The sequence below is a fragment of the Cervus canadensis genome, chromosome 14 (genome assembly GCF_019320065.1).
Source record: "Cervus canadensis isolate Bull #8, Minnesota chromosome 14, ASM1932006v1, whole genome shotgun sequence".
Taxonomy (NCBI): Eukaryota; Metazoa; Chordata; class Mammalia; order Artiodactyla; family Cervidae; genus Cervus; species Cervus canadensis.
This window is the reverse complement of record NC_057399.1, coordinates 30,587,734-30,610,703: the sequence shown is the minus strand read 5'-3', so window position 1 is coordinate 30,610,703 and position 22,970 is coordinate 30,587,734. Positions and strand designations below refer to the sequence as shown.

At 40.2% G+C, this 22,970-nt stretch overlaps 1 protein-coding gene and 1 long non-coding RNA gene across 12 annotated transcripts in view; one reads left to right on the top strand and one right to left on the bottom strand.

The window, feature by feature from the left end:
• Nucleotides 1-832: 832 nt before the first annotated feature.
• PUM3 (pumilio RNA binding family member 3) overlaps nt 833-22,970 on the top strand; it is a 51,049-nt gene continuing 28,911 nt past the window's right edge. For 2 of the 10 annotated variants that reach the window (XM_043486879.1, XM_043486877.1), the window contains exons 1-9: nt 5,623-5,724; nt 6,520-6,629; nt 10,226-10,317; nt 11,076-11,291; nt 15,368-15,503; nt 16,099-16,174; nt 20,315-20,408; nt 20,661-20,727; nt 21,898-22,072. In XM_043486879.1, the coding sequence (XP_043342814.1) occupies nt 10,236-10,317; nt 11,076-11,291; nt 15,368-15,503; nt 16,099-16,174; nt 20,315-20,408; nt 20,661-20,727; nt 21,898-22,072 (846 nt within the window). In that variant the 5' untranslated portion in view covers nt 5,623-5,724; nt 6,520-6,629; nt 10,226-10,235. Of the gene's footprint in view, nt 992-5,622; nt 5,802-6,519; nt 6,630-7,610; nt 7,783-10,225; nt 10,318-11,075; nt 11,292-15,367; nt 15,504-16,098; nt 16,175-20,314; nt 20,409-20,660; nt 20,728-21,897; nt 22,073-22,970 lie in introns of those variants that run through there. The other 8 variants (XM_043486883.1, XM_043486878.1, XM_043486881.1 and 5 more) reach the window with 8 other exon arrangements.
• On the bottom strand, nt 2,887-5,421 carry LOC122453038. Of its 2 annotated transcripts, none has more exons than XR_006272927.1 (3): nt 5,258-5,421; nt 4,042-4,126; nt 2,887-3,318 (listed from the first exon to the last, which is right to left on the bottom strand). It is a non-coding gene; the product is annotated as an uncharacterized LOC122453038 (long non-coding RNA). The 2 variants fall into 2 exon arrangements; XR_006272926.1 differs by having other exon boundaries at nt 5,263-5,421.

Below are 22,970 nucleotides of genomic sequence, written 5' to 3'. Positions count from 1 at the left end.
AGCCACAAAGGAAGCCCTCAAAAGGCATCCACAATAACCACTGAAAAACCAACAAGACAAGCTGATTCAGCCAGTTGACATTAGTGAGCTTGCAACACTAGACACTCTAGAGCTGGCCAGGTGGGTACATGAACGTAGTAGCCAGAGTGACAGTGGCAGAGGCTACAGGTGGGCCAAGCAGCGTGAACTTCCACTTACCAAAGCCAGTCTAACTACTGAGTCCTCTGAATGGAGACCCGCCAGCAACAGAAACCAGTGCTGGGCCCTTGAACTGGCACTGTTTCCCAGAGACCAGCAGGTCACCTGCTGATGAGCTGATGACATTGGGCGCCTGCTGCTCTGGAAGGGCCAGCTGTTTCTCCTCATAGATAAAGAGAGTCCTATTTCAAGTATGGACTTGCTTTTCCTGCCCAAGAGCCTCAGCCAGGACCACTGTCCAGAAGCTAAGAAGCACCTGATCTATAGTCATGGAAAACTACACAACATAGCATCTGAGTAGGGAACACACGTCACAGCAAAGGAGGTCATGTGATCCACAGACACATTACACACTGCTCCCCCAGAGGCAGCCATGCGACACAGCTGCGCTTTGGCTTTTTAAAGGTGCAGCTGAAGCACCAGCTCAGAGGCCGTCATCTACAAAAATGGGATGCTGTCCTCCAGAATGCAGAATAAATCCAAGCGAGAGATCTCTATATGGTACTATAAAGACGACAACTACATAGGCCTGGGAACTAAGGAGCAGAAGCAGGAATGGCCCCACTTGCTATCATTCTAAATGGTCCTCTGGGGCAATTTGTGCTTTCTGTTCCTACAGTTCTGGGCTCTGCAAAGGAGAAACATTCTTGGCAGAGGGTAGAGCAAGAGTTCCGCTGAGCTATGGATGCTTCCTGGATGTTCTGGAGTCACTGTGTCCAGGACCAACAGTGAGAAGAGGAACTCCTTCTCAACCATGTTGGCAGCAGTGATGAACTCACATCAGCAGGAAGAGGTAAGGCTGCTTTTCTACATCAGGGATGTGTGCGATCACTGTAGGGCCCAGGTGATCAACTCAGGCGCCTCTCAGTACTTCTTAGCCCCCATGGTCACTGCAAAAGGATCTCTGTAGTAGTCTTCACCTTACAAGGGTATGATTACCAGTCTCAGAACCTTCAATCAAAAGATCTTTTTACCACACCTTTCTCCTGTCCATCAGTCCCTTCAGATCAGGATTTGATCAGTATTATGGCCTGAGGCTTCTGACTTAATCCTGTTCTCTCTCTCCTTGTCTTTCACAGGCTTCCCACCCCCAATACATGTCTTGGCCTTCTAATTCTATCTTGGCATCTGTTGGAAAATTCAAAGTGACCTAATGGGTTTAGGTTATTGGTTAATCTTTTTTCCATCTTGAAATAAGGAGGAAAACTGAGTAGGTATATAGAGCTAGACATCATTGTTAAGTACTGACTTAACATTTCTATAGTTTTTAAAAGTAAAATGGGAGAAATAGTTATAAAATGATTCATTTATTAATGAGCTTGCTCAGAAATCAAGGAAATCACAAGTCAAAACCAGTCACTAATTTGCAGAGGAAATACCTTCCATAAAGCCTGAAAACAAAAGTTCAGCAAAAAGTTAAACCAAAAACATGTTCATTGTTCCCATCCTTGCTAAAACCTGGTACCCGTTGCTTGAGGAGTTACGTTCTATGATAGTGCAGTGTTAAGTATGACTCATGGGCTTTAAGTGATACTAATCTTTGATATGATCTTTCATTAAAAGTGGTATTTTATACTACAATCAGATACATTTTCATCTTATTGATCTGATATTTCTGTGGCTCTTAAGAGTGTCACCAAACAAAGTATAATTAGGACAAGGTCAATTTTATGTTTGGTGGTGCTGGTGGTTTGGTCACTAAGTCATGTCCAACTCTTGCGACCCCATGGAGTGTAGCCCGCCAGGCTCTTCCGTCCATGGGATTTCTCAGGCAAGAATACTGGAGTGGGTTGCCATTCCTTTCTCCAGGGGATCTTCCCGACCCAGGGGTTGAATCTGGGTCTCCTGAATTGCAGGTGGTCTCCTGCATTGCAGGTGGATTCTCTACCAACTGAGCCACCATCTTATTGATCTGATTTTTCTGTGGCTCTTAAGAATGTCATCAAAGAAAGTAAAACTAGGACAAGGTCAATTTTATGTCTACTACACAGTAACTGGAAATTCAGAATGCACAATTAATGTTTATATTTGTGCACTTTTTAGCAAATGTGTATTGAAAGACATAATCTGCTCTACTCAGAAGCAGTTCTTTTTTACTAAAGGAAAATGTGTTGCCAACTGCTCCGTTTCCATGGATTTATGATTCTAATAGGTCCTGAAAATAAAACCCAATCGTTGCCAAAGTCCCACTTATGTTTTACATCAATAACATGCCCTTTATCCCTGCTTATGCATTGGGAAACACAAAAAGAACATCGTTAGTTAAAAATCCATTAGTTAAAACTTTAAAGAACTGATTTGGAGGGAGGGGAGATGTGTGGGAGCTGACACCTAACACTTTATTTTTATGAAAAAGAGGAAAATTGAACAAAATAGTAACAAATTGGAAAAAAAAAAAAAAGCGAACTTTTTCCGGAATACATTTGAAAGCTTATAGTTCAAATTAAACCATTTTCAGTATGTAATGATGTTAACTCACTGCAGGAAGTCTCAAGCAATAAGAGAGATACAGTTATATCTAAGACATTCTACTTAGAGAAACAAGTGCACTTTACATTTAATTCCCTAATTCTGCTGACCACAAAAAGAGGAACCAGAAGGTTACAGGGTTTAATCCTCATTTAACTGGAAAATCAAATCAAATCACCAACTTGAACTCCATTCCCTAAATAAGCAGCTCAATTTTAGCCACACCTTAGTGTGATCTGGGGGAACTTTCCAAATTCTCAGTGGCCAGGTCCCACTTCAGACTAATTAAATCAGAATTATTGTTGTTGGTTTTTTTTTTTTTAATCCACAAGTGATTCTGATGTGTAGCCAAGATTGAGATCCACTACCTTGGATACCACAATGATTTTAAGTTTTAGCTTACTAGTTAGAGTTATTTTAAGTTTTAAACCAGATTAAATAACAAATCTTTGCTGCTGGATGAAAGCATATTTGCCAAGTTACCTGTAATTTTACTACAGTACTGGAAAAAGAATGGAATCCAAACGCTTGGTTAACAGTATGTCTGATGGTCTTCCAGTCCTGGGGGCAGCTGTGTGACTGAGTTCTAGGCGTTTAAATAGACAGGAAACACTGCCAGGTCTTCTCCCTCTGGGATGAAAGGATAGAGCCCTATTGGGAGGAAAAAAGAGGATTTCATCTTTTCTCCATTCTCCTAGCCCTGAACTCTGATATAAATATGGAAACTGAGAAGGATGTGTTGCAGTCAGGAAACAAAAGAGAAATAAGTCAGACAGAAAAAGACAAATATGGTGTGATCTCACTCATATGTGTAATCTCAAAAACCCTAACTCATAAAAACAGAATAGATTGATGGTTGTCAGAAGTTGGGAGGGAAGCAGGGGCATGGAGCATAGGGAGAATGGACAGGTATTAGATATTTGAAGAATTAACTTGGTTAACTGTAAAATTATAGAAAACTTTTGTTGTTGTTATCCTATGAAACTACAAGATACTTCCAACTGACTCCAAACAAATCAAACACTCAAGTCAATCTTACTGTGAAATTTTTGACAGCACACAGATTTGATAAATAACATCATAATAATCATCTAGGACTTAGGTATGTGACTTTTTTTTCTCCCTGGTGAGAAGGCAGATGAACAGAGTTTGATGTAATAGATTAGCCAGAAAGTTTGTTTGGGGGTTTTTCAGTAAGATCGGATAGAAAACCTCAAATGAACTTTTTGGCCAACCCAATACGTTTGACAGCTACATGGATCTGTCTGAGAGGATGTGGGGTGATGCAAACTGTGGTGTTGAAAATATAAATATATCTCTTTCAGGTAGGGTGTATACATGAAGATTTTATCATTATTATTGGCTAGTACATACCATTCTATTTGCCTAACAGGTGCTGCAATGGACCTTTTGCTGTTCTTGTTCCGTATTCTCTCCTCTTGAGCTTTCACTGGAGGATCTGTGAATTAGAGATAGTAGTCCATAGTCAGTCATGTTGAGTTTGGAGTCAGACTGACTGGATCAAAACTACTGAATGTTTCCCCTTTCTACATAATTTGAGGGGAAAGACCTACTTAACTGTTCTTATGAGACTTAAAAGAGCTTATCCAAACTAATACTTAAGGCACACAGAATGTACTTAGCAACTGTCTATGTGCTGAATAGTGCTATAGGTGTTTGGGAAGTAATGATGGTCCCTGTCCTCAAGAAGCAAAGTGTAGTGAAATACCAGTCTGATGCCTTAAGAGGTGGGAAACATGTGATTTGGAAGACAGTAAAATCTGATGCTTGACACCCCTGGGATCAAGTCCTATTCCTCAACTTTCCCAGTGGCCCTCCAGACGATATATCAGTGTACCATCCCGCAGAACCTATGAAAGAGACTGCTTTTGGGAACAGGATCTTTGCAGATATTATTAAGTAAGGACCTCCAAATGAGAGCATCCTTGATTATCCTGATGGGCCCTAAATCCAAAGCCAAGTGTCTTTATAATATATGGAAGACAGGAAGACATAGAAGAGAAAGACATATGAAGACAAAGGCAGAGACTGCAGTCTCTGGAATGCCTGGAACCGCTAGAAGCTGGAAGGGGCAAATAATGCTACCCTAGAACCTTCAGAGGGTGCACAACCTCGGTACTAGCATGATTTCCAGAATTTTGTTAGAGAATAAATTCTTTTGTTTGACCAGAGCAAGTTTGTGGTGTGTTTCTTCATCTGTAAGATGGGGATAACATCCTAACTAGTCTGATTTCCTAAAGCCTTAAGTGAGGTAACTACCGTCTGGAGGAACTCGCAGAGGTTTAAAATGGCAAGCATTTCTTGAGCGCTTGTTCAAATCATTTATTGTGCTAGGCGCTTTCCATGTATGACTTAGCCATCTATAATTTATTGATCAGGTAACCAAGGTTCAGAGAAATTGAGGGATTTGCCCAAAGCCATCCAACTAAGAAACAGAAAGAAACGAGATCGCAATCATAGCCAACTACCGAGATATCCCTTTAATGCTCCCTGCTACCCTGATGGTAAGAGTGAAGGCAAAAAGAGAAGGGGACGACAGAAGATGAGATGTTTAGATAGCATCACTAACTCAACTGAACAAACTCCAGGAGATCGCGGAGGACAGAGGAGCCTGGCGTGCTGCAGTTCATGGTATCACAAAGAGTCAGACACGACTTAGCGACTGAAGAACAAGTAGAAGCCCGGCCAGCCAACCTTCCACTTCCACAATCGGTCTGCCTTCACTAGAAGCAGCCCGCTCTGCGGCCGGGAAGGGAAAGGGTTAATTAACGTCACTTTGAGTAGCCACCAGCACGTCATTGACCACGGATACTTTCTAGGGCCAAAACTCCCGTGGCGCCGCACTCGCGCCTCTAGATGACGTATGACTAGACGCGGACCAGTAGAAACGCCGAATTTCCGTTTTTCCGGCACCTCCCAGTCCCTTAACTCTAGCTCGGCTGAGGAAGAAGGGAAAAAGGGGGCGGAGCAAGGCGGGGAAGCGGAAGGCGCAGAGGCGGAGCCGGGCCCCGCCCTTGTCAGGGCCACACGTGTGCGGTGAGTGTTGGGGACTCCGCGGCTGCTTCGGGAGGGCCTCGCTCCCTGCCCGGTGCTGGAGTCGGAGGGTTTCTGAGGTAGAGGTTTCACCCTGTCACCCGCCGGGCGGCTTTCTGTGGCCGTCTCTGTTGTGGGAGTTTGGGGATTGACGGGAGCCTGGGGACAAGGGCGAGTGTACAACTCGTGTCCCTACCACGCTGCCTAGAGAGTGCTGGGTTAGCTTTTATTACCTTCAGCCTCTAAAGTCCGGGTCCGGGCTAGTTCGCTTTCAGCCTTTCTGTTGTATGTTTGACACTCACTCTGCGCCCGGTCAGGGCCCGGTGCCCAGTTTGCAATCTGAATGTACAGTTGCAAGTGGTACGCGCTGGAAGGAAACGAACTGGGTGCCGAGATAAAGGATAGGGGAGTCTAAGGAAGTGATCTTTAAGCCGAGACGCGGAGCGTGGCTAGAGGCAACCCTGAAATCTGGAGGCCCAGGGAAAACTACCTTCAGCAGAGGCAGTGGCTTGAGCTGCGTCCCTGAGGTGGGAGCTGTAGAGAGGTGACCAAGGTAGTGAGCTGGAAGTTCAGACATATAAGATAATACGGGAAGGAGAGTCGAGGTTCTGTAGAACTTTGAAAGCCGTGGTGGGAGTTTTGATTTTCTCTACAACGGAAGAATATTCCTCTTTGTAGAGCACAGGAAAGGCTTATAAGCAAAGGAGAAACACAATAGGCCCGGGTTCTTTTTGGAAAATGTATAATAATTTGGAATGTAAATGATTATATAGTTGGATTATTGATGCTGTGCATTAGGGCGGTGGTCGTGGAGATCGAAGTTGAAGGGTTAGAGGTGTTTTTAAAAGATTGGAGAAGACTTCCTGAAGAGTTGAATGTAGCAGAGGAAGAAGAGCAAACTATTACAGGTAAATCTTGGGTTTTTTCCTTGAACAGTGGAATGGATGGTGGGCTACTGATGAAATGGGCAAAATTAGGTTAGGATGTTATTGTTTGGGGGTAGTTTGCAGTGATTATATAGTTAAAGAATTCAGTATTTCGGTTCTGTTGGGTGGAAAGTGCCTGTTAGACACTTAAAAGTTTCAGGGGAGCAGTTAGATACACAAGTCTGTAGCTCAAGGAGATGTTCCTGATGGAAAAATGCATGGGGTTCCAGCATAGAAAGTCATAGGATTGCATGAGATCGTCAGAGAGAAGTGAGGAGAGAAAGGAATGCCAGCATTCAGAAGTTGGATATTGAAAGGTCAGTACTTTCAAAGTGCAGTGCTGAGTCTGCTGAGAGGAGTCAAGATCACTCAGGATCAGTCACGTGTCCTTCTGTGTCTGGGAAATCTTTACTGTTTTCTTTCATGGTTCTCTCAGCTCTGTGACTCTCAACACTTTCTGTGTATTTTGGTTATAGTACTTAGGTATGCCATGTTTTGATTTTCTCTTTGTCTGTCTCTATTACAGCACACTGATTTTGTTTGTTTGTTTGTTTGTATATGTATATTTAGAAACCCATTACCTTTCTAGTACATAATGTGTAGGTATTTAATGCATTTCAAGTTCAAAATGTTAAGTTATAAGCTCATCAGAATGTGCCATAGGAATAAGGAGAATCATTTGAGAAATAAGGAAGGCATATGGAGGGAAAATGATTAGAAATTGTCATTTAGGCTGGATTTGAAGGATGGGTACTAATAAAGAATGGCTTTTAATTTTGGCTTATGAGAAAGAATACTGAGGGAATAAAGTTTTCTTCAGTGTGGTGGTGTGATGTGGGTGAGTTAGGGCCAAATTTTACCAGGGCTTCCCTGGTGGCTTAGCTGGTAAAGAATCCTCCTGCAATGTGGGAGACCTGGGTTCAATCCCTGGGTTGGAAAGATCGCCTGGAAGAGGGCATGGCAACCCACTCCAGTATTCGTGCCTGGAGAATCCCCATGGACAGAGGAGCCTGGTGGGCTACAGTCTGTCAGGTCCCAAAGAGTCGGACACAACTGAGCGACTAAGCACAGCACACAGACTGAGTTTGAAATTTTTCCTGTAAGCAGTGGGAGACTTCTGAAGGTGTTGGAGCAGGTAAATAACATGGAATAGATGTAATAATGGACGATTAATCAGGCAGCAGGGAGTGGAATCATAGCAAATTGAATCTAACAGCAGAAAACAATCTGAACAAGAGATAAAGTGTCTGAATGGAGTAATGGAAGGGAAACAGATGATTTCAAGACACTGGAATGTGATGGTTTGATGTTATGGTACAGGGTCTACAAGCAAACGCATTTTGTTAAATGAAAGAAGCAAGACCCCAAAGGATGTATACTGTCTGATTCCATTTATATGACATTTTTGAAAAGTCACAAAGCTAGAGGGTAGAAAAAAAGATCAGGTGTTGCCAAGAGAGCCAGAAGAGGATGAGTGCAAAGGGGCTGCACAGGGAGCCTCTAGGAGTTGTGGGACAGTGCTGTAAGGTGCTTTGGTGGAGGATACATGACTGTGGGTTTGTCAAAATCAACACTGTACACCAAAAAGAATGATCTTGACCCTAGGCGAATGAAAAGAAAGTCAACTGCCATGCCTGGAAATGGAATGCAGACCTAAACAAAATGAATCTAACTAGTACAGATGTATATCCAGTGGTTAAGACTCCAGGCTTCCAATGCAGGGGACGCTGAGTTCAAAGTACTGAGATCCCACATGCTATGCATCACCTGCTTGCCTCCCCACCGCCAGTGACCTCACTGAAGGAGTGAAGGGAAAACATTTGACCTAACTAACTGAAAAGCAGTGTTTTGAATGGATACTGTTCGGGAAATGACAAACTGTAAATAAATATATTGTAGTTGATAAATTTTGTTTTTACCAACCATAACCCTGTGGCACATGTTTCGTGTTCAAGACATTAGTGTGAACTTAATGATACAGGAATACAGGTTTCTTTGTACACAGAAGATTAATGTACATACATATATTACCTAGCCTTGTCTAGTCAAAAGACCAAGAAGCAGTGACACCACAGTGACAAGCATACCTAGCACTCAGATCTCAGCATGAGGAATCAGGGTTCCTTGAAGAATGACTGACTTTAGGACCTGTGCAGGGATACGAAGAGATAAACGTGGAAGAAGTGCCAGAAATTAAAGATGTGCTAAGAAGAAAAAAGGGTGGACCATGGTAAAAGGACACAGAAACTTAGAGATGTCAAAACTGTAATAGTTTTAGCAACAAAATAAAGATACTATGAGTCCATAGAGGGAATAATATTTTCTTTTTTGTTTTAATATATTTTTTTAAAATTGTTTCTGAGGTTGAACATTTTTTTAAATGTTTTTTGGTTATTTTTCTCTCTTACACTTTACCCATTTTTCTATTCATCTTTCCTTGCTGACTTCTCAGAATCCCATGTATATTTAAAGTCACTAACCTATATTATATGTGTTGCAAAAATTAATGAGGCTTCTTTAAGGAAAATCAGATTCTTAGATTCTTTTAATTTGCTAATTTAAGCCATTAATCACCAAGCACAAGCTAAAGTAAGCAGGATTTTCTAACCAGGTTGAACCACTTTTTCCTCATTAATTGTTTTCATTTAAGTGTTTCCTAAATGCCTTTCACTCCAGAACCCTTTTTTCTTGTACCTATTAATATTTTAAGAAATGTGTTGTTCTTCAATGGACAATTCTTGTCTAGAAAGATCTGGAATTGTCAGGGATCCCTTACATCTACTTTAGAGGGTCAGCTTTAGATATTTTGAAATGAGTTGAACATGCAGCTTTGGAAGGTACAGAAATAGACAACACATAGTAGCTTTTGTTCTTGATAAATTCTGCTTTCTGGAGCTTTGGGCAGCTGAAGGGTTGTCTGTTATTTGTCCTGAGCACAGTGGGGTCTCAATCCAGAAATAACCCGCTAGCCAGATTCCTTTAAAATGAAATATTCCGTATGTCAACAGTCTTATCTTGGAGGTCTTTGAAAATTATTAGTTGCCTCTAAAAGAATAACAAACATTTGAAGTTGTTTTTTGTTTTAGCTACATTGGGTTACATAGGAAACTTTTAGATTTTAGATAATCTTTTGTATTATTTCATTAAATTTGAATGTGATTAAGTGTAGTGTATTGTTTGTTCCTGGCTGGGGAAATGGTAATATTGTCAGTTTCTTGTCACAAAAATCCTCCTGCTGTTGTCAGAAATGCAAACACTGACAGTTGTAGCCTGCTTAGTGTAAATAATGATTTATTTGTAACCTTTACTGTCACTATAATGTTGCCTCCGAAACATCACTCGCTAGTCAAGGTGTGTGTGTGTGTGTGGGGGGGGGGTGTTCTTATTTCTGTATTGGTGTCGAATTTTACTTTTTCAATCTTAGAAATAGTGATTGTGTAGTTCCTGGACTCCTCAGGGACACAGATAACTTGTCCTGCATCTGTGGTCAAGGAGTAAATGGGGCAGTGACGACTAAGGACCTTTATTGGATGAGAGCAATTTAGTGATCATTTCTGGATTTTGTTTTTGTTTTCCAGAGTTGCTATAATGGAAGTCAAAGGGAAAAAAAAATTAACAGGTAAAGATACAAAGACATCACAAGAAAAAAACAAATTTCATAAAAACAATGGTAAGATACTCAAAACATGCTTCCCATGTGGTGGTTTTGTCTATTGAAGGGAGGGTTTGGTGGGATGAGAGGGGGTGTAGCAGATTCCAATCTATTCGTGGGTTAGAGTTAGGATTAAAATAGTGGACAAAGTGTCACTGTGTATGAGTGATTAATATGTTTATTGGCAAGCCAAATCTTCAGGATTTCTAATTGTGATGTCTTTACTATTCCATCAGGTGTCAGTATTGCAAAGTAGAAAAGTCAAGAATTGTATCAATGACTAATTTCCTAAGCAGTCTTGGTGTTTTTTTCTTGTAGCTAGAAATTTTGCGATATAAACATTTTGAATTTGTCTATATGATGTACTTTCTAAGTTTTAAATGTTCGTTTTATTCTTAGACTCCTATTATGTTGTTAACCCCCAAAATACACACACACATGAAGACGTAAATAATATCTCATCTTGTGATGTGTGCTTAAAACAGATATATACCTACCTGACAGTAGTGGGTTATCTCTAGAATTATGAGTAGTTTTTACTATGTATTTCTATACTTTGTAGGTTTTCTATAATGAACCTGTGTTATAATTTTATCATCAGAGGAAGTTTTTAAATTTTGTTGTAATTTTTTAAGTCTTTCTGTGCTCCATTTTGAGAGAAGGACAAAGTATGTTTCACTAAAATATGTGTAATGTTCTGTGACAAATACAGCCCAGTGGATAAAAGATCCAGGCCCAGGATCGTTGAACTAATAATTATTTATTATTGTCACTAGATTCAGGTTCTTCAAAGGCATTCCCCAAAACAGTTAAGGAAGGTGGACCTAAAATCAGATCTAAGAACTTTGAGAAAACTGCCACAAAACCTGGGAAAAAAGGTGTGAAGCAGTTCAAGAATAAGCAGCAAGGGGATAAAATACCAAAGAACAAATTCCAGCAGGCAAATAAATTCAACCAGAAGAGGAAATTCCAGTCAGACAGTAAAAGTGATGGTAAGCACTGATTTCTTCAGCGTGGTTTTTACACAAGCCTTGCCCTGTCTCATGTGAAGAGCTGACTCATTTGAAAAGACCCTGATGCTGGGAAAGATTGAGAGCAGGAGGAGAAGGGGACGACAGAGGATGAGATGGTTGGATGGCATCACCGACTCAATGGACATGGGTTTGGGTGGACTCCGGGAGTTGGTGACGGACAGGGAGGCCCTGTGTGCTGCAGTTCATGGGGTCACAAAGAGTCGGACACGACTGAGCGACTGAACTGACCTGCCCTGCCTGCACCATTGTGCACAGGGACTCTTGAAGTCTGTTAGAGACCTCCTGTTCTTGTTCCGTGACAGGCAGTATCTCGGGTAGAGATGGGAAGGTGGTAGATGGGATTAAATAAACAACAGAAAGCATCTTCTCCGTTTTCCAGGGTTGCTACTAGTGTCTTTATTTTTACTCTCCAGAGTTGCTATTAGTGTCTTATTTATTTTTACAAAATTGTCCTCTAGTGCTTAGAATTCCTAGGCCCTTGCTAAATTCCCCTGGCTGTGGAGTTAGGCTAAGTTGTAATGGGCTTTATACATTGGAATCTCAATGAAGCGTTCCTTTCTGTAGGCTGACATTAATGAACTCATTCATTCAGCAAACAAATACTTGAGTTTTCTGCACACTGTCATCAAGAGACAGTGAAAAGAAATTAATCAGTGAGGGTACAAGCCCCAGGTAATCAGCATGGAAGCCAGCCTTAAATAACCAGTGTCCTGGTGAATGAGAAACATGTAGATACTGCTGTCACAGAGTTCAGGCCATTCTAAGAGTACCAGCTTACCATATGGCTCAGACCTGGTAAACCGTTCCAGAGAAGGTATATAATACACATGATAGATTTGACCTGAACTGGTGCAGGCTAGGTTGCTAACTGATTAGAAATGCTGGCCAGGCTCTTCTTTGTCTATTGAAACAAACTACTACTCTCTTCATCATGGTGATGTTCAAGGGGTGGTCTCTAACTCAGAGCGTTGCTCTCTATTGTACAACCAAGATGCTGTGCATCTTGCTGACCTGCAGGTGCCTTCTCTGCAGCGTCAGGAGACTTTCTCTGCTGTCTTTCATTCCCTTTTTCTCCAGCATGCTGGAGCCTGACACTGCCCTTTTGCTGCCAACTGAGACCACTGCCAAGGGGCCTTCTTAGTCCAGTCCTTTAGCCCTGGTCCTTGCTCTCTGCTCTGCTTAGGGCTGCTCACTGGAGGGACAGCAGCCTTAAGACAGAGACGTAGGGAGGGAGGAGAGCAGGGAAATTTTCATTATTTCTCATGAGGCCTGAAGGATTTTTTCTTGGTCTAGCCCTTTTCTCTTTTCCCCTTTTCTTCCAGTTTCTATTGCCTATCTACTCTTACCTTGCTTCTCTCATAGATCCTAATTCTTCCTTTCCACACTGGTATTCTTTTTTTTTTAAATTTTCTTATTTTTTGGCTGTGCTGGGTCTTTGTTGTGATGTGCAGGCTTCTCGTTGCAGCCCATGTTCTAGAGAGCATGAGCTATCCAGTTACAGCTCACAGGCTTAGTTGCCCAACAGCACGTGGGATTCCCTGACCAGGGATTGAACCCACGTTTCCTTCATCAGAAGGAGGATTCTTAACCACTGGACCACCAGGGACGTCCCCACACTGGCATTCTTGATACCTGCATTTTAAGTGCACACACATTCTCATTAAAGAGTGCCCCTTGTTCCTTTTGCTATAGGAGATAAGTTCCCCGCATCTCAAAGTAGAACTCTGATTTTCTCATTTTAATACCAGCAACTGAGGGGGACTGGATACTGGTCATTCCCAAAATTGGTTATATCTACTGCAGCCCAACATGGCATATGTCAAGGCTGCCCAAATACTTTTACAATTAAATGAACTGTGGATCGGTTACTATCCTCTGCTGTATAGTATATGATGTCCTAATATTAATAGTAAATATGCCTCTGTTGCCTGTAATCCTCTGTTATTAGATTGGGAATAAGTAAGTGAGCAGTAAGGGGAGTAAAATACATTGTAGTATATGATATGCCATTAAAAATTACATTCTTGAGGAATATTTAGTTTCATGGAAGAATACCTAGAGTATAATAATGTTTAAGTAAAGACATCAAGGAAATTATTATTATTATTATTATTTTCCATTTATTTTTATTAGTTGGAGGCTAATTACTTTACAGTATTGTAGTGGTTTTTGTCATACATTGACACGAATCAGCCATGGATTTACATGTGTTTCCCATCCTGAACCCCCTTCCCACCTCCCTCCCCATCCCATCCCTCTGGGTCATCCCAGTGCACCAGCCCTGAGCACTTGTCTCATGCATCCAACCTAGACTGGTGATCTGTTTCACACATGATAATATACATGATGCTGTTCTCTCAGATTATCCCACCCTCACCTTCTCCCACAGAGTCCAAAAGTCTGTTCTATACATCTATGTCTCTTTTTCTGTCTTGCATATAGGGTTATCGTTACCATCTTTCTAAATTCCATATATATGCGTTAGTATACTGTATTGGTGTTTATCTTTCTGGCTTACTTCACTCTGTATAATGGGCTCCAGTTTCATCCATCTCATTAGAATGGATTCAAATGTATTCTTTTTAATGGCTGAGTAATATTCCAGTGTGTATATGTACCACAGCTTTTTTATCCATTCATCTGCTAATGGGCATCTAGGTTGCTTCCATGTCCTGGCTATTATAAACAGTGCTGCGATGAACATTGGGGTGCACGTGTCTCTTTCAGGTCTGGTTTCCTCAGTGTGTATGCCCAAGAGTGGGATTGCTGGGTCATATGGCAGTTCTATTACCAGATTTTTAAGGAATCTCCACACTGTTCTCCATAGTGGCTGTACTAGTTTGCATTCCCACCAACAGTGTAAGAGGGTTCCCTTTTCTCCACACCCTCTCCAGCATTTATTGCTTGTAGACTTTTGAATAGCAGCCATTCTGACTGGCGTGTAATGGTACCTCATTGTGGTTTTGATTTGCATTTCTCTGATAATGAGTGATGTTGAGCATCTTTTCATGTGTTTGTTAGCCATCTGTATGTCTTCTTTGGAGAAAAACATCAAGGAAATTAACATAAAATATGTGTGGTGGGAAAAGACAAGAAGGAAATGAAATTTTAGTCTCTAGGTTTTAAGATTATAGGAGAATTTTGTTTTTTGAGTTTATTTTCTAATCAGAGAAAGGGCAGTATCTAGAAATAATCAGTTCTCCTAAGGGTTCTTTGCAGGGTACTCATGTAAATAATACCCATCTTATTAAGTTGTTCTTTGTTTGGCCTCATTGGGATTTTTTTTTATTCAATTAATAAGTTGCTTAGATTGTGAAGATAAAAAAATAAGCAATAGATAGATACTTTCATAGGATGACCCTAATTGTAGAGAACTTAGAAATTTTCACTGTGCATTGTCATGAGTTAGAGACAGCAGAGAATATTAAGTTTCAGAGCCATATCTGGGTTTACATCCTGTCTCTGCCACTTAGGAGTTAAGTGACCTTGGATAGGGAGTTTATCTACCCAGTGTTTCTTTCCCTGACATGAGAGGGAATAATAACAGTACCCACCTCACAGAGCTGTTGTAAAAATTACTTAATACATAACAGCACTCAGAGTAGTGAATTTGTGACTATTGTTTTTCCTATGTTAACTTGGACTAATTTCTGTTTTCATTGAGAATTGACTATACCTAACGTGCAATGATCTTTATGTTCTAAAGTAAAATTTCATTTTTACAATGGAAAAAGATGCTTAAAATTTTTAATTGCTTTTATAATCCTTTTAGTTTCCTTTTTTTTTTTTCTTAATAGGTGTCCTGTTAAGAATCAATTTGTTGAATGAGTGAACAGTTGGTATCAACCAAATTTAAAATATGTAAACTGCTCAGAAAATGAAATAAAGTTTAAGTTGATAGGGAATGTTTTCCCCCTTCTAGTTCCTACAATGAGTATTGATCTTGATTACTGATTGCCATAGGTACCAAATTTGCTGGGTTTATGGCACTGAGAATGTTAAGTATAATTGAAAATAATTTCTGTAATGACTAGAGTCAGCAGTCAAGAAACCCAAATGGGATGAATTCAAAAAAAAGAAGAAAGAACTGAAGCAGAGCAGGCAACTCAGTGATAAAACCAACTATGACATCGTCGTTCGGGCAAAGCAAATCTGGGAGATCTTAAGAAGGTAATGCTAGCCAATGGCGTCTTTATTGAGCCCTTGGAGATGATGGAGGAGTAACAGTGTACTTTGTAAATAGTGAGATGTCCTAAAATAAATGGCATAGCACTTCGGTTATTTAGGGAGTTTTCATAACACTCCAGGAGAAGCATCACTGTCTGGATGTGTGCCCTTTACAGAAATGCGTGGAATCATTAGGATGGCATCAAGATCTGCTTAGGAAACTGTATGAGAATTAAAATGGATTTGATGTCCTTCCTGAGAAATTTCTGAGAAAATGGAGGATAGTTCTTTTTGGCTAGGTTTTGAAATACTTGCGTATTTGGTATCTTGGATTTGTTTTATTATTTGCTTTGCTTTGAAGTTCTGGCTGTTAAGATTTAGATTGATGCATGAAATTATACCTTGTGAGATGAGTTTCTGCCTTTGAGAAAATTGCTTTTCTCTAGCTGCTCTGGAATGGTAATTTTAATGTCAAAGGTTTGCTTTCTTCGAAGGGAAGATCATACTGAACTGTGTGAATGTACATTGGTACGGTTTTTAGTTTTGTGTGTTTAAAATAATGTCTTTACTTAAGCTATGTTTCCTGCCTCTTTTATAGAAAAGATTGTGATAAAGAGAAAAGAGTGAAGTTGATGAGTGATTTGCAGAAGTTGATTCAAGGGAAGATTAAAACTGTAAGTAGGGCGTACTCATAGTTGCAATTTTAAGAACTAAATTGACTCTCTCTCAGTAAAGGGTAGTTGATTATTTATTACAGATGAAATTGTTTCTGTTTTTAATATATTTGGCCTCAGTTTTCAAATACCTTTTATAATCTCTCTGAAAAATTTAATAGAGACCTTACTGCTGGGAAATTGCAAAAAGACTATCAAGTATTTGGCTGTTCATTTTAAAATAATTTATTTAAAATAAATCAGTGTTCTCTTGGCTTGGCTATTAAAGAATCTGCCTGCAATGCGGGAGATCTGGGTTTGATTTCTTGGATTGGGAAGATCCCCTGGAGAAGGGAAAGGCTGCCCACTCCAATATTCTGGCCTGGAGAATTCCCTGGACTATATATGCCATGGCGTCGCCAAGAGTCAGACACAACTGAGTGACTTTCACTCACTCAGTGTTCTCTTAAAGTTATCTCAGGGAATTTATTAGTTCAACAGTGTTTGTTAGGATGTCTTACTGTGAACTCTGTAGGTTCTAAATGCTGGCTATTTTGAATGTGCAAAGCAAACATATTACTTTCTTCCTTGCTTTTATAAGCATTATGCAAAGATCTTTAACATAGTAGATTTGGGAGTTTTAAAGTGATTTTCATTATTGCTGTTTAATCCTGTTTTATAGTAAACTTCTGTTGATTCTTGTGTATTTGGATAAATACTTAGTGATATTTGGTCTTCCCTGATGGCTCAGATGGTAAAGAATCCACCTGCCACACAGGAGACACAAGAGATGCGGTTTCAATCCCTGGAGAAGGAAACAGCTACCCACTCTAGTATTCTTGCCTGGAGAATTCCATGGACCGAGGAACCTGATGGGCAACAGTCCATGGGGTTGCCGAGTTGGAGATGACTGAATGGCTAACACTTTTACACTTTTAGTGATATTCACTTGTAAGCCAACAGACTCAGTATCTTTGGAGACCCTGAGGGCCTGCCTTTGTCATACATATACATAGGTCTAAACAAATGCTTTATTGCAGTTTGAAGGACTGTCTTCCAATAGCAAGTTTCCAGCTGTTGCTTTCTTAAAGCCAGCAAGATCTTTTTAGGATAGAACTAGCCATCTCTAACAGTAACCTCTTATGCCCAATTTATAAATAATGCACGCTCAAGACGCTTCTCATTTACCCTTAGGTTATTGTTACTACTGATGCCTGTGGACTCGGGAGTTAATCTGTGCCTTCAGACAGGACAGCCCATTTATTCTTTACTGTGTGCCAGCAGTTATGGTAACCAGTGCATACTTTGTATCCTTTCGCTTAGTCATCATCCCTATTAGACATTTGATAAATTCAAGGGATTAGAACTTGTAAACAGTGTACCTGAAGAACTATGGACAGAGGTCCGTAATATTGTACAGGAGACAGCGAACAAAACCATCCCAAAGAAAAAGAAAAGGAAGAAGTCAAAGTGGTTACCTGAGGAGGCCTTACAAATTGCTAAAGAAAGAAGAGAAGCGAGAAGCAAGGGAGAAAGGGAATAGCATATCCAACTATACGCAGATTTCCAAAAAACAGCACAGAGAGACAAGAACGCCTTCTTCAGTGAACTGTACATGAAACTAGAAGAAAGCAGCAGAAGGGGAAAGACTAGAGATCTCTTCAGGAAAGCTGGAAATATCAAAGGAATATTTTGCTCAAAGATGGGCACAATAAACGACAGAAACGGTAGAGACCTAGTAGACACTTGACGAGATCAAGAAGAGATGGAAAGAATGCACAGAAGAACGATACAAAAAAGATCTAAGTGAACCAGATTGTTATGATGATGTGGTCAGTCACCCAGACATTCTGGAGAGCAAAGTCAAGTGGCCGTTAAGAAGCACTGCTGTTAATAAAGCTAGTGGATATGATGGAATGCCAGTAAAACTATTCAAAACCCTAAAGGATGATGCCATCAAAGTGTTACATTCAATATGTCAGCAAATCTGGAAGACCCAGCAGTGGCCACAGGACTGGAAAAGGTCAATCCTCATCCCAATTCCCAAGAGGAGTAATACTCAAGAATGTGCTAACATCAGACAATTGCGCTCATCTCCCATGCTAGTAAGGTCATGCTTAAAATCTTGCATGCTAGACTTCAGCATCCTGTGAACCAAGAATTTCCAGATGTCTAAGCAGGGTTTAGAAAAGGAAGAGGAATCAGAGAGAAAATTGCCAACATTTGCTGGATCATAGAGAAAGCTTGGGAATTCCAGAAAAACATCTACCTCTGTTTCATTGACTACACTGAAGCCTTTGACTATGTGGATCGTAACAAACTGGAAAGCTCTTAAAGAGATGGGAATACCAGACCATCTTACCTGTCTCCTGAGAAATGTGTATGCGTTATGGAACAAGAAGCAAGTGTGGAACAACTAATTGGTTCAAGATTATGAAAGGAGTATGACAGGGCTGTCTGCTGTCACATCATGAGATGTGATATACGCTGAGCACATCATGAGAAATGGCAGGTTGGATGAGTTACAGGCTGGAATCAAGATAGGCGGGAGAAATATCAACAACTTCAGGTATGTGGATGATACCACTCTAATGGCAGAAAGCGAAGAGGAGCTAAAGAAAGAGCCTCTTGATGAAGGTGAAGGAGGAGAGTGAAAGAACCGACTTAAAACTAAATATTAAGAGAACTAAGATCATGGCATCTGGCCCCATTACTGCATGGCAAATGGCAGGGCGGGTGGGGGTGGCGGTGGGTGGAGAACAACAGCATCTGGGCTCAAAGAAATTCTTTCCAGAGTTGTAAGGATAGCAAGTTTCTTAATTTCTCATAAACTTACTTTCATCTATAAATATCTAATAACACCAACTCACTTTTAAGTCTACATTGGAAAAATAAATTTAAACCACATATATTGGTTACATAGTAGGTAATCAATATATGCACAAAACAACCTAATTTTTAAAAAAATTATTTACTTATTTATGGCTGCACTGGGTCTTTGTTGCTGCACCTGAGCTTTCTCTAGTTGGGACACACAGGGTCTACTGTAGTGATGATGCAAAGGCTTCTCATTGCAGTGACTTCTCTTGTTGCAGAGCATGGGCTCTAGGCACATGGGCTTCAGTAGTAGCAGCTCCCAGCTCTAGAACACAGGCTCAGTAGTTGTCGCACATGGGCCTAGTTGTCCCACAGTGTGTGGGATCTTCCTAGACCGGGGATTGAACCCATGTCCCCTGCATTGGCAGGTGGGTTCTTAACCACTGGACCACGAGGGAAATCTCAGACTGATTTTTTAAAATTATTTTTAAATTTTTATAAAAAAGTCTAAACAGACCTCCCTTAAGCAAATTCTTCTGCAATCTGTGACTTTGATGAAGATACACCTTTACCTTCTGATTTGTTAGAATTAAAAAATTTAAAGACAGACTTAGGAACAGGTAATAAGCACTATTGAAATAGACTAGTATATAAAAAGTAATATTGCATGACTGATTATCTATGGTTATTGCTTTAGAAAATTGATCGGCAGGTCCATCCATGAGGATCTAATCCATCCAGTAGTTGTGAGGGGGTTAAGGTTGGAGAATCAGATTTGAAATACTTTTCTAGGAATATAACTGGATGTATATTCAGGAATTATAATGAAAATGTGAGAAATGGAGTGATTAGCTCATAATATAATTGCCAGTGTGTATCTGGATATAATTATTTATGTAGCAAGACTTTGGTTGTCAAAGCCAACCATTCCTAGATCATTTATATTAAAAAAAAAAAAAATCACAGCGTAATAGAATTTTTGCACTGGAAAATTCCTCTTTTAGGGAAAGTAACTGTCAGAGAAATGAGAAATACAGTATGTATAATGATTGTACAGATTTGGTTTGGTTTTAATTATAATGATAAAATCTTTAAAAATAGTTAAATCCATTCCTATCTCAATGCCATACAGTAGCCAGCAAAACCAAAGAGTGCCATTCTGAACAATTAAATAAAGAATTTTACTCCCAAGTAATGTAGATTTGATTAGCCATGAAGACCCTATTTTTTTTTTTTTTCCTCACAAGGAGTTGTAAAAGAGGGAGCAATACATCATAAGTGATATGATAAAAACATACATTTTCAGGGAGAATTTGTCTAAAGGCCCCAACTGTTTTCCTACAGATTGCATTTGCGCACGATTCAACTCGTGTGATCCAGTGTTACATTCAGTTTGGCAATGAAGAGCAAAGGAAACAAGCTTTTGAAGAACTGCGAGGTATTTTCTTACATGTATTTTGTAATCATTGGTATAAAGTTGCTTGTTTTCTCCTGAAATACTCAACACTGTGTTGAAAAAGAATTCTGTTGAGGAATAGCAGAGCGTCCTCTGCAGGACCTTTTCACTTTTTGTTTGTTTTTTGCCTGAGACAAATAGGGAGCTATTTGTTTGTGTTCCCAGGATTGTGCATTCAGTTCTCTCCTTGTTTCTGGAGGTTACCCAATCATTGTAATGTATTTTGTTTTTCAGGTGATTTGGTTGAGTTAAGTAAAGCTAAATATTCCAGAAATATTGTTAAGAAGTTTCTCATGTATGGGTGAGTTGTTTTATTTATAAAATATTTTAATTAGTTTTTTTTAAGATTTGGATAACCTATTGTGTGCAAATAAATGTTTCGTAAAAATCTGTGACCATAATGGTAGCCTTAAGCAGATGTTTGCAAGGAGTATGGTCTTAAAAAACAGTTATTAAAAAAAAAAAAGTTATTGAAATAATGTAGAAGGTAGTATTGCCTTCTTTGACCTTACAAGTGTATCTTGAAGTCCTGGAAGAAGAGAAATGGTTATAATAAACTTTTAATTAGTCACTAGTTATTTAGAGGTTGGAGTGGTAGGAAGGGCAAATGAGTAGACCTGACCAGGGTAAGTGGGTTAGGAAATGTCAAGACAGGAGGATTTCCTAAACCAGGTGGAATTAATACTTGTCTTGCCCTCCCAAGTGTAATAATGTGCCCAAATGTGCTAACCAACAACAAAGAAGTACAGCTGGAAAATTCCTAAAAACTGTATTCCTGACTAGAATTATTGGCCTCTTGATTATTTTAGGATAGAATAGAAATACTTGTGATTAAGTCCTGTTTTCAAAGAGAATCCTGGAATATGTTTTATTCGTATTATCCTGCATCTTTGACTTTTACCTTCTCCTTTTCTCCTTCTACCCAGCTTCTTTCAAGCTAAACAGTTTCCTGATAGGAACTGACATTTATTGAGCACTTACTATGTGCTGGTTACAGTTCTCAGCATGTCTTAACTCATTTATCCTCATAGTAACCGTATTCTTTCTATTTTATGACTGAAGAAGCTGAAGCACAGAGCAGTTAAATACCTTGTTCAGGCGCTTTTAGCTGGTCAGCGGAGCCAGGTTTCAAACCCAGGCAGGCTGCCCCCCAAGTCACATAGAAAATTTGCTGGTGGTCCAGTGGTTAGGATGCTTTCATTTCTGAGGGCCTGGGTTCAATCCCTGGTTGGAGAACTAAGATTCCCATAATTTGCACAGCATGGCCAAAAAGAGGGAAAATAGCAAGGAAATACAAGGTAGATATACAAGGCAATTTGATTTTCCTTCTCAGAGCATTTCTCTGGGGTAGTCACTCCCCCCCCTCCACACACACAATGATGAGAGGTCTCAGGAGAAGTGCGTTGTGTTTTATCACCACCCAGCTTTCTCCTTGTATCACTTACTTTTCCTGTGGTCACATCGGATTTAGGAGTAAAGCACAGATCGCAGAGATAATGCGAAGCTTTAAAGGCCACGTGAGGAAGCTCCTGCGGCACGCGGAAGCGTCCGCCATTGTGGAGTACGCCTACAATGACAAGGCCATCCTGGAGCAGAGGAACATGCTGACAGAAGAACTCTATGGGAACACATTCCAGCTTTACAAGGTGATGCTTCAAGACAGTTTTTTCCTCGAGACTTACTTTTCCTTTGTGCTGTTCTTTACCTTCCAGTGCCCTATTTTCAGAATATATTTTTCCTTTGGTTGGTCCTTTAAGAGACTGTCCCCTAACCTTTATCCTCTTGGAATGTTTTGTCTCTGGTGTATTGAGCAAGTGATCATACTTAAATTTCTCTTTCCCAGAGCATGATCTTTAAATCCCCTATAAATTAAAACTGCTTGTGTTACTCCTTCACAGGTACTCTTGAACTTCTGTACTAGAAGTACACTTCAGTACTTCTGTTGCTACAGTAGTCAGATAGACCTAGGAAGAAGATTCTTAATCATCAGTGGAGCTTTGTAAACACCTGCTAACCAGCCCTGGTTGAAGGGCATCGAGCTCCGTGTTGGCTGTGGATGACCCTTCTCCGGGTCCTACGTGGAGAGGACGCAGAGTAGAGAGACCCAACCCTGGGTGTACTACAAGGCTAGTAGTGGGACTAGGACAGTTAAGGGATCTAGTGCAGACGTTAGACGCAAGTACACACATTGATCTCAAGGGAGATGGATTGGTTCCTGGGTTGCTTCTGCTGGGCAGGTTCAGCTCCTGGCTTGAACTTAGTGCTCCTTTGTCACAGTCCCTCTAGGAATATCCAGCTAATCACAAAACACATGGTGGCAAGAATTTGTTAACTGACTACTTGACCTTGTGAATAGGCACTTGTTAAGTGCTTGGCAGGTCTTTACTGGCTGACTTGTTGAGTTGGTTGGTTATTTAGCCTGTAAGTACGATAGTGTATATCAAATGAGAATTAGATAATCAGGAACTACTCTGAGTGTATCCACAGAGGTGCTTTTGTTATGGGAAATCTAAAAATTTAAGTTTATGTAAAATGACTCTAATT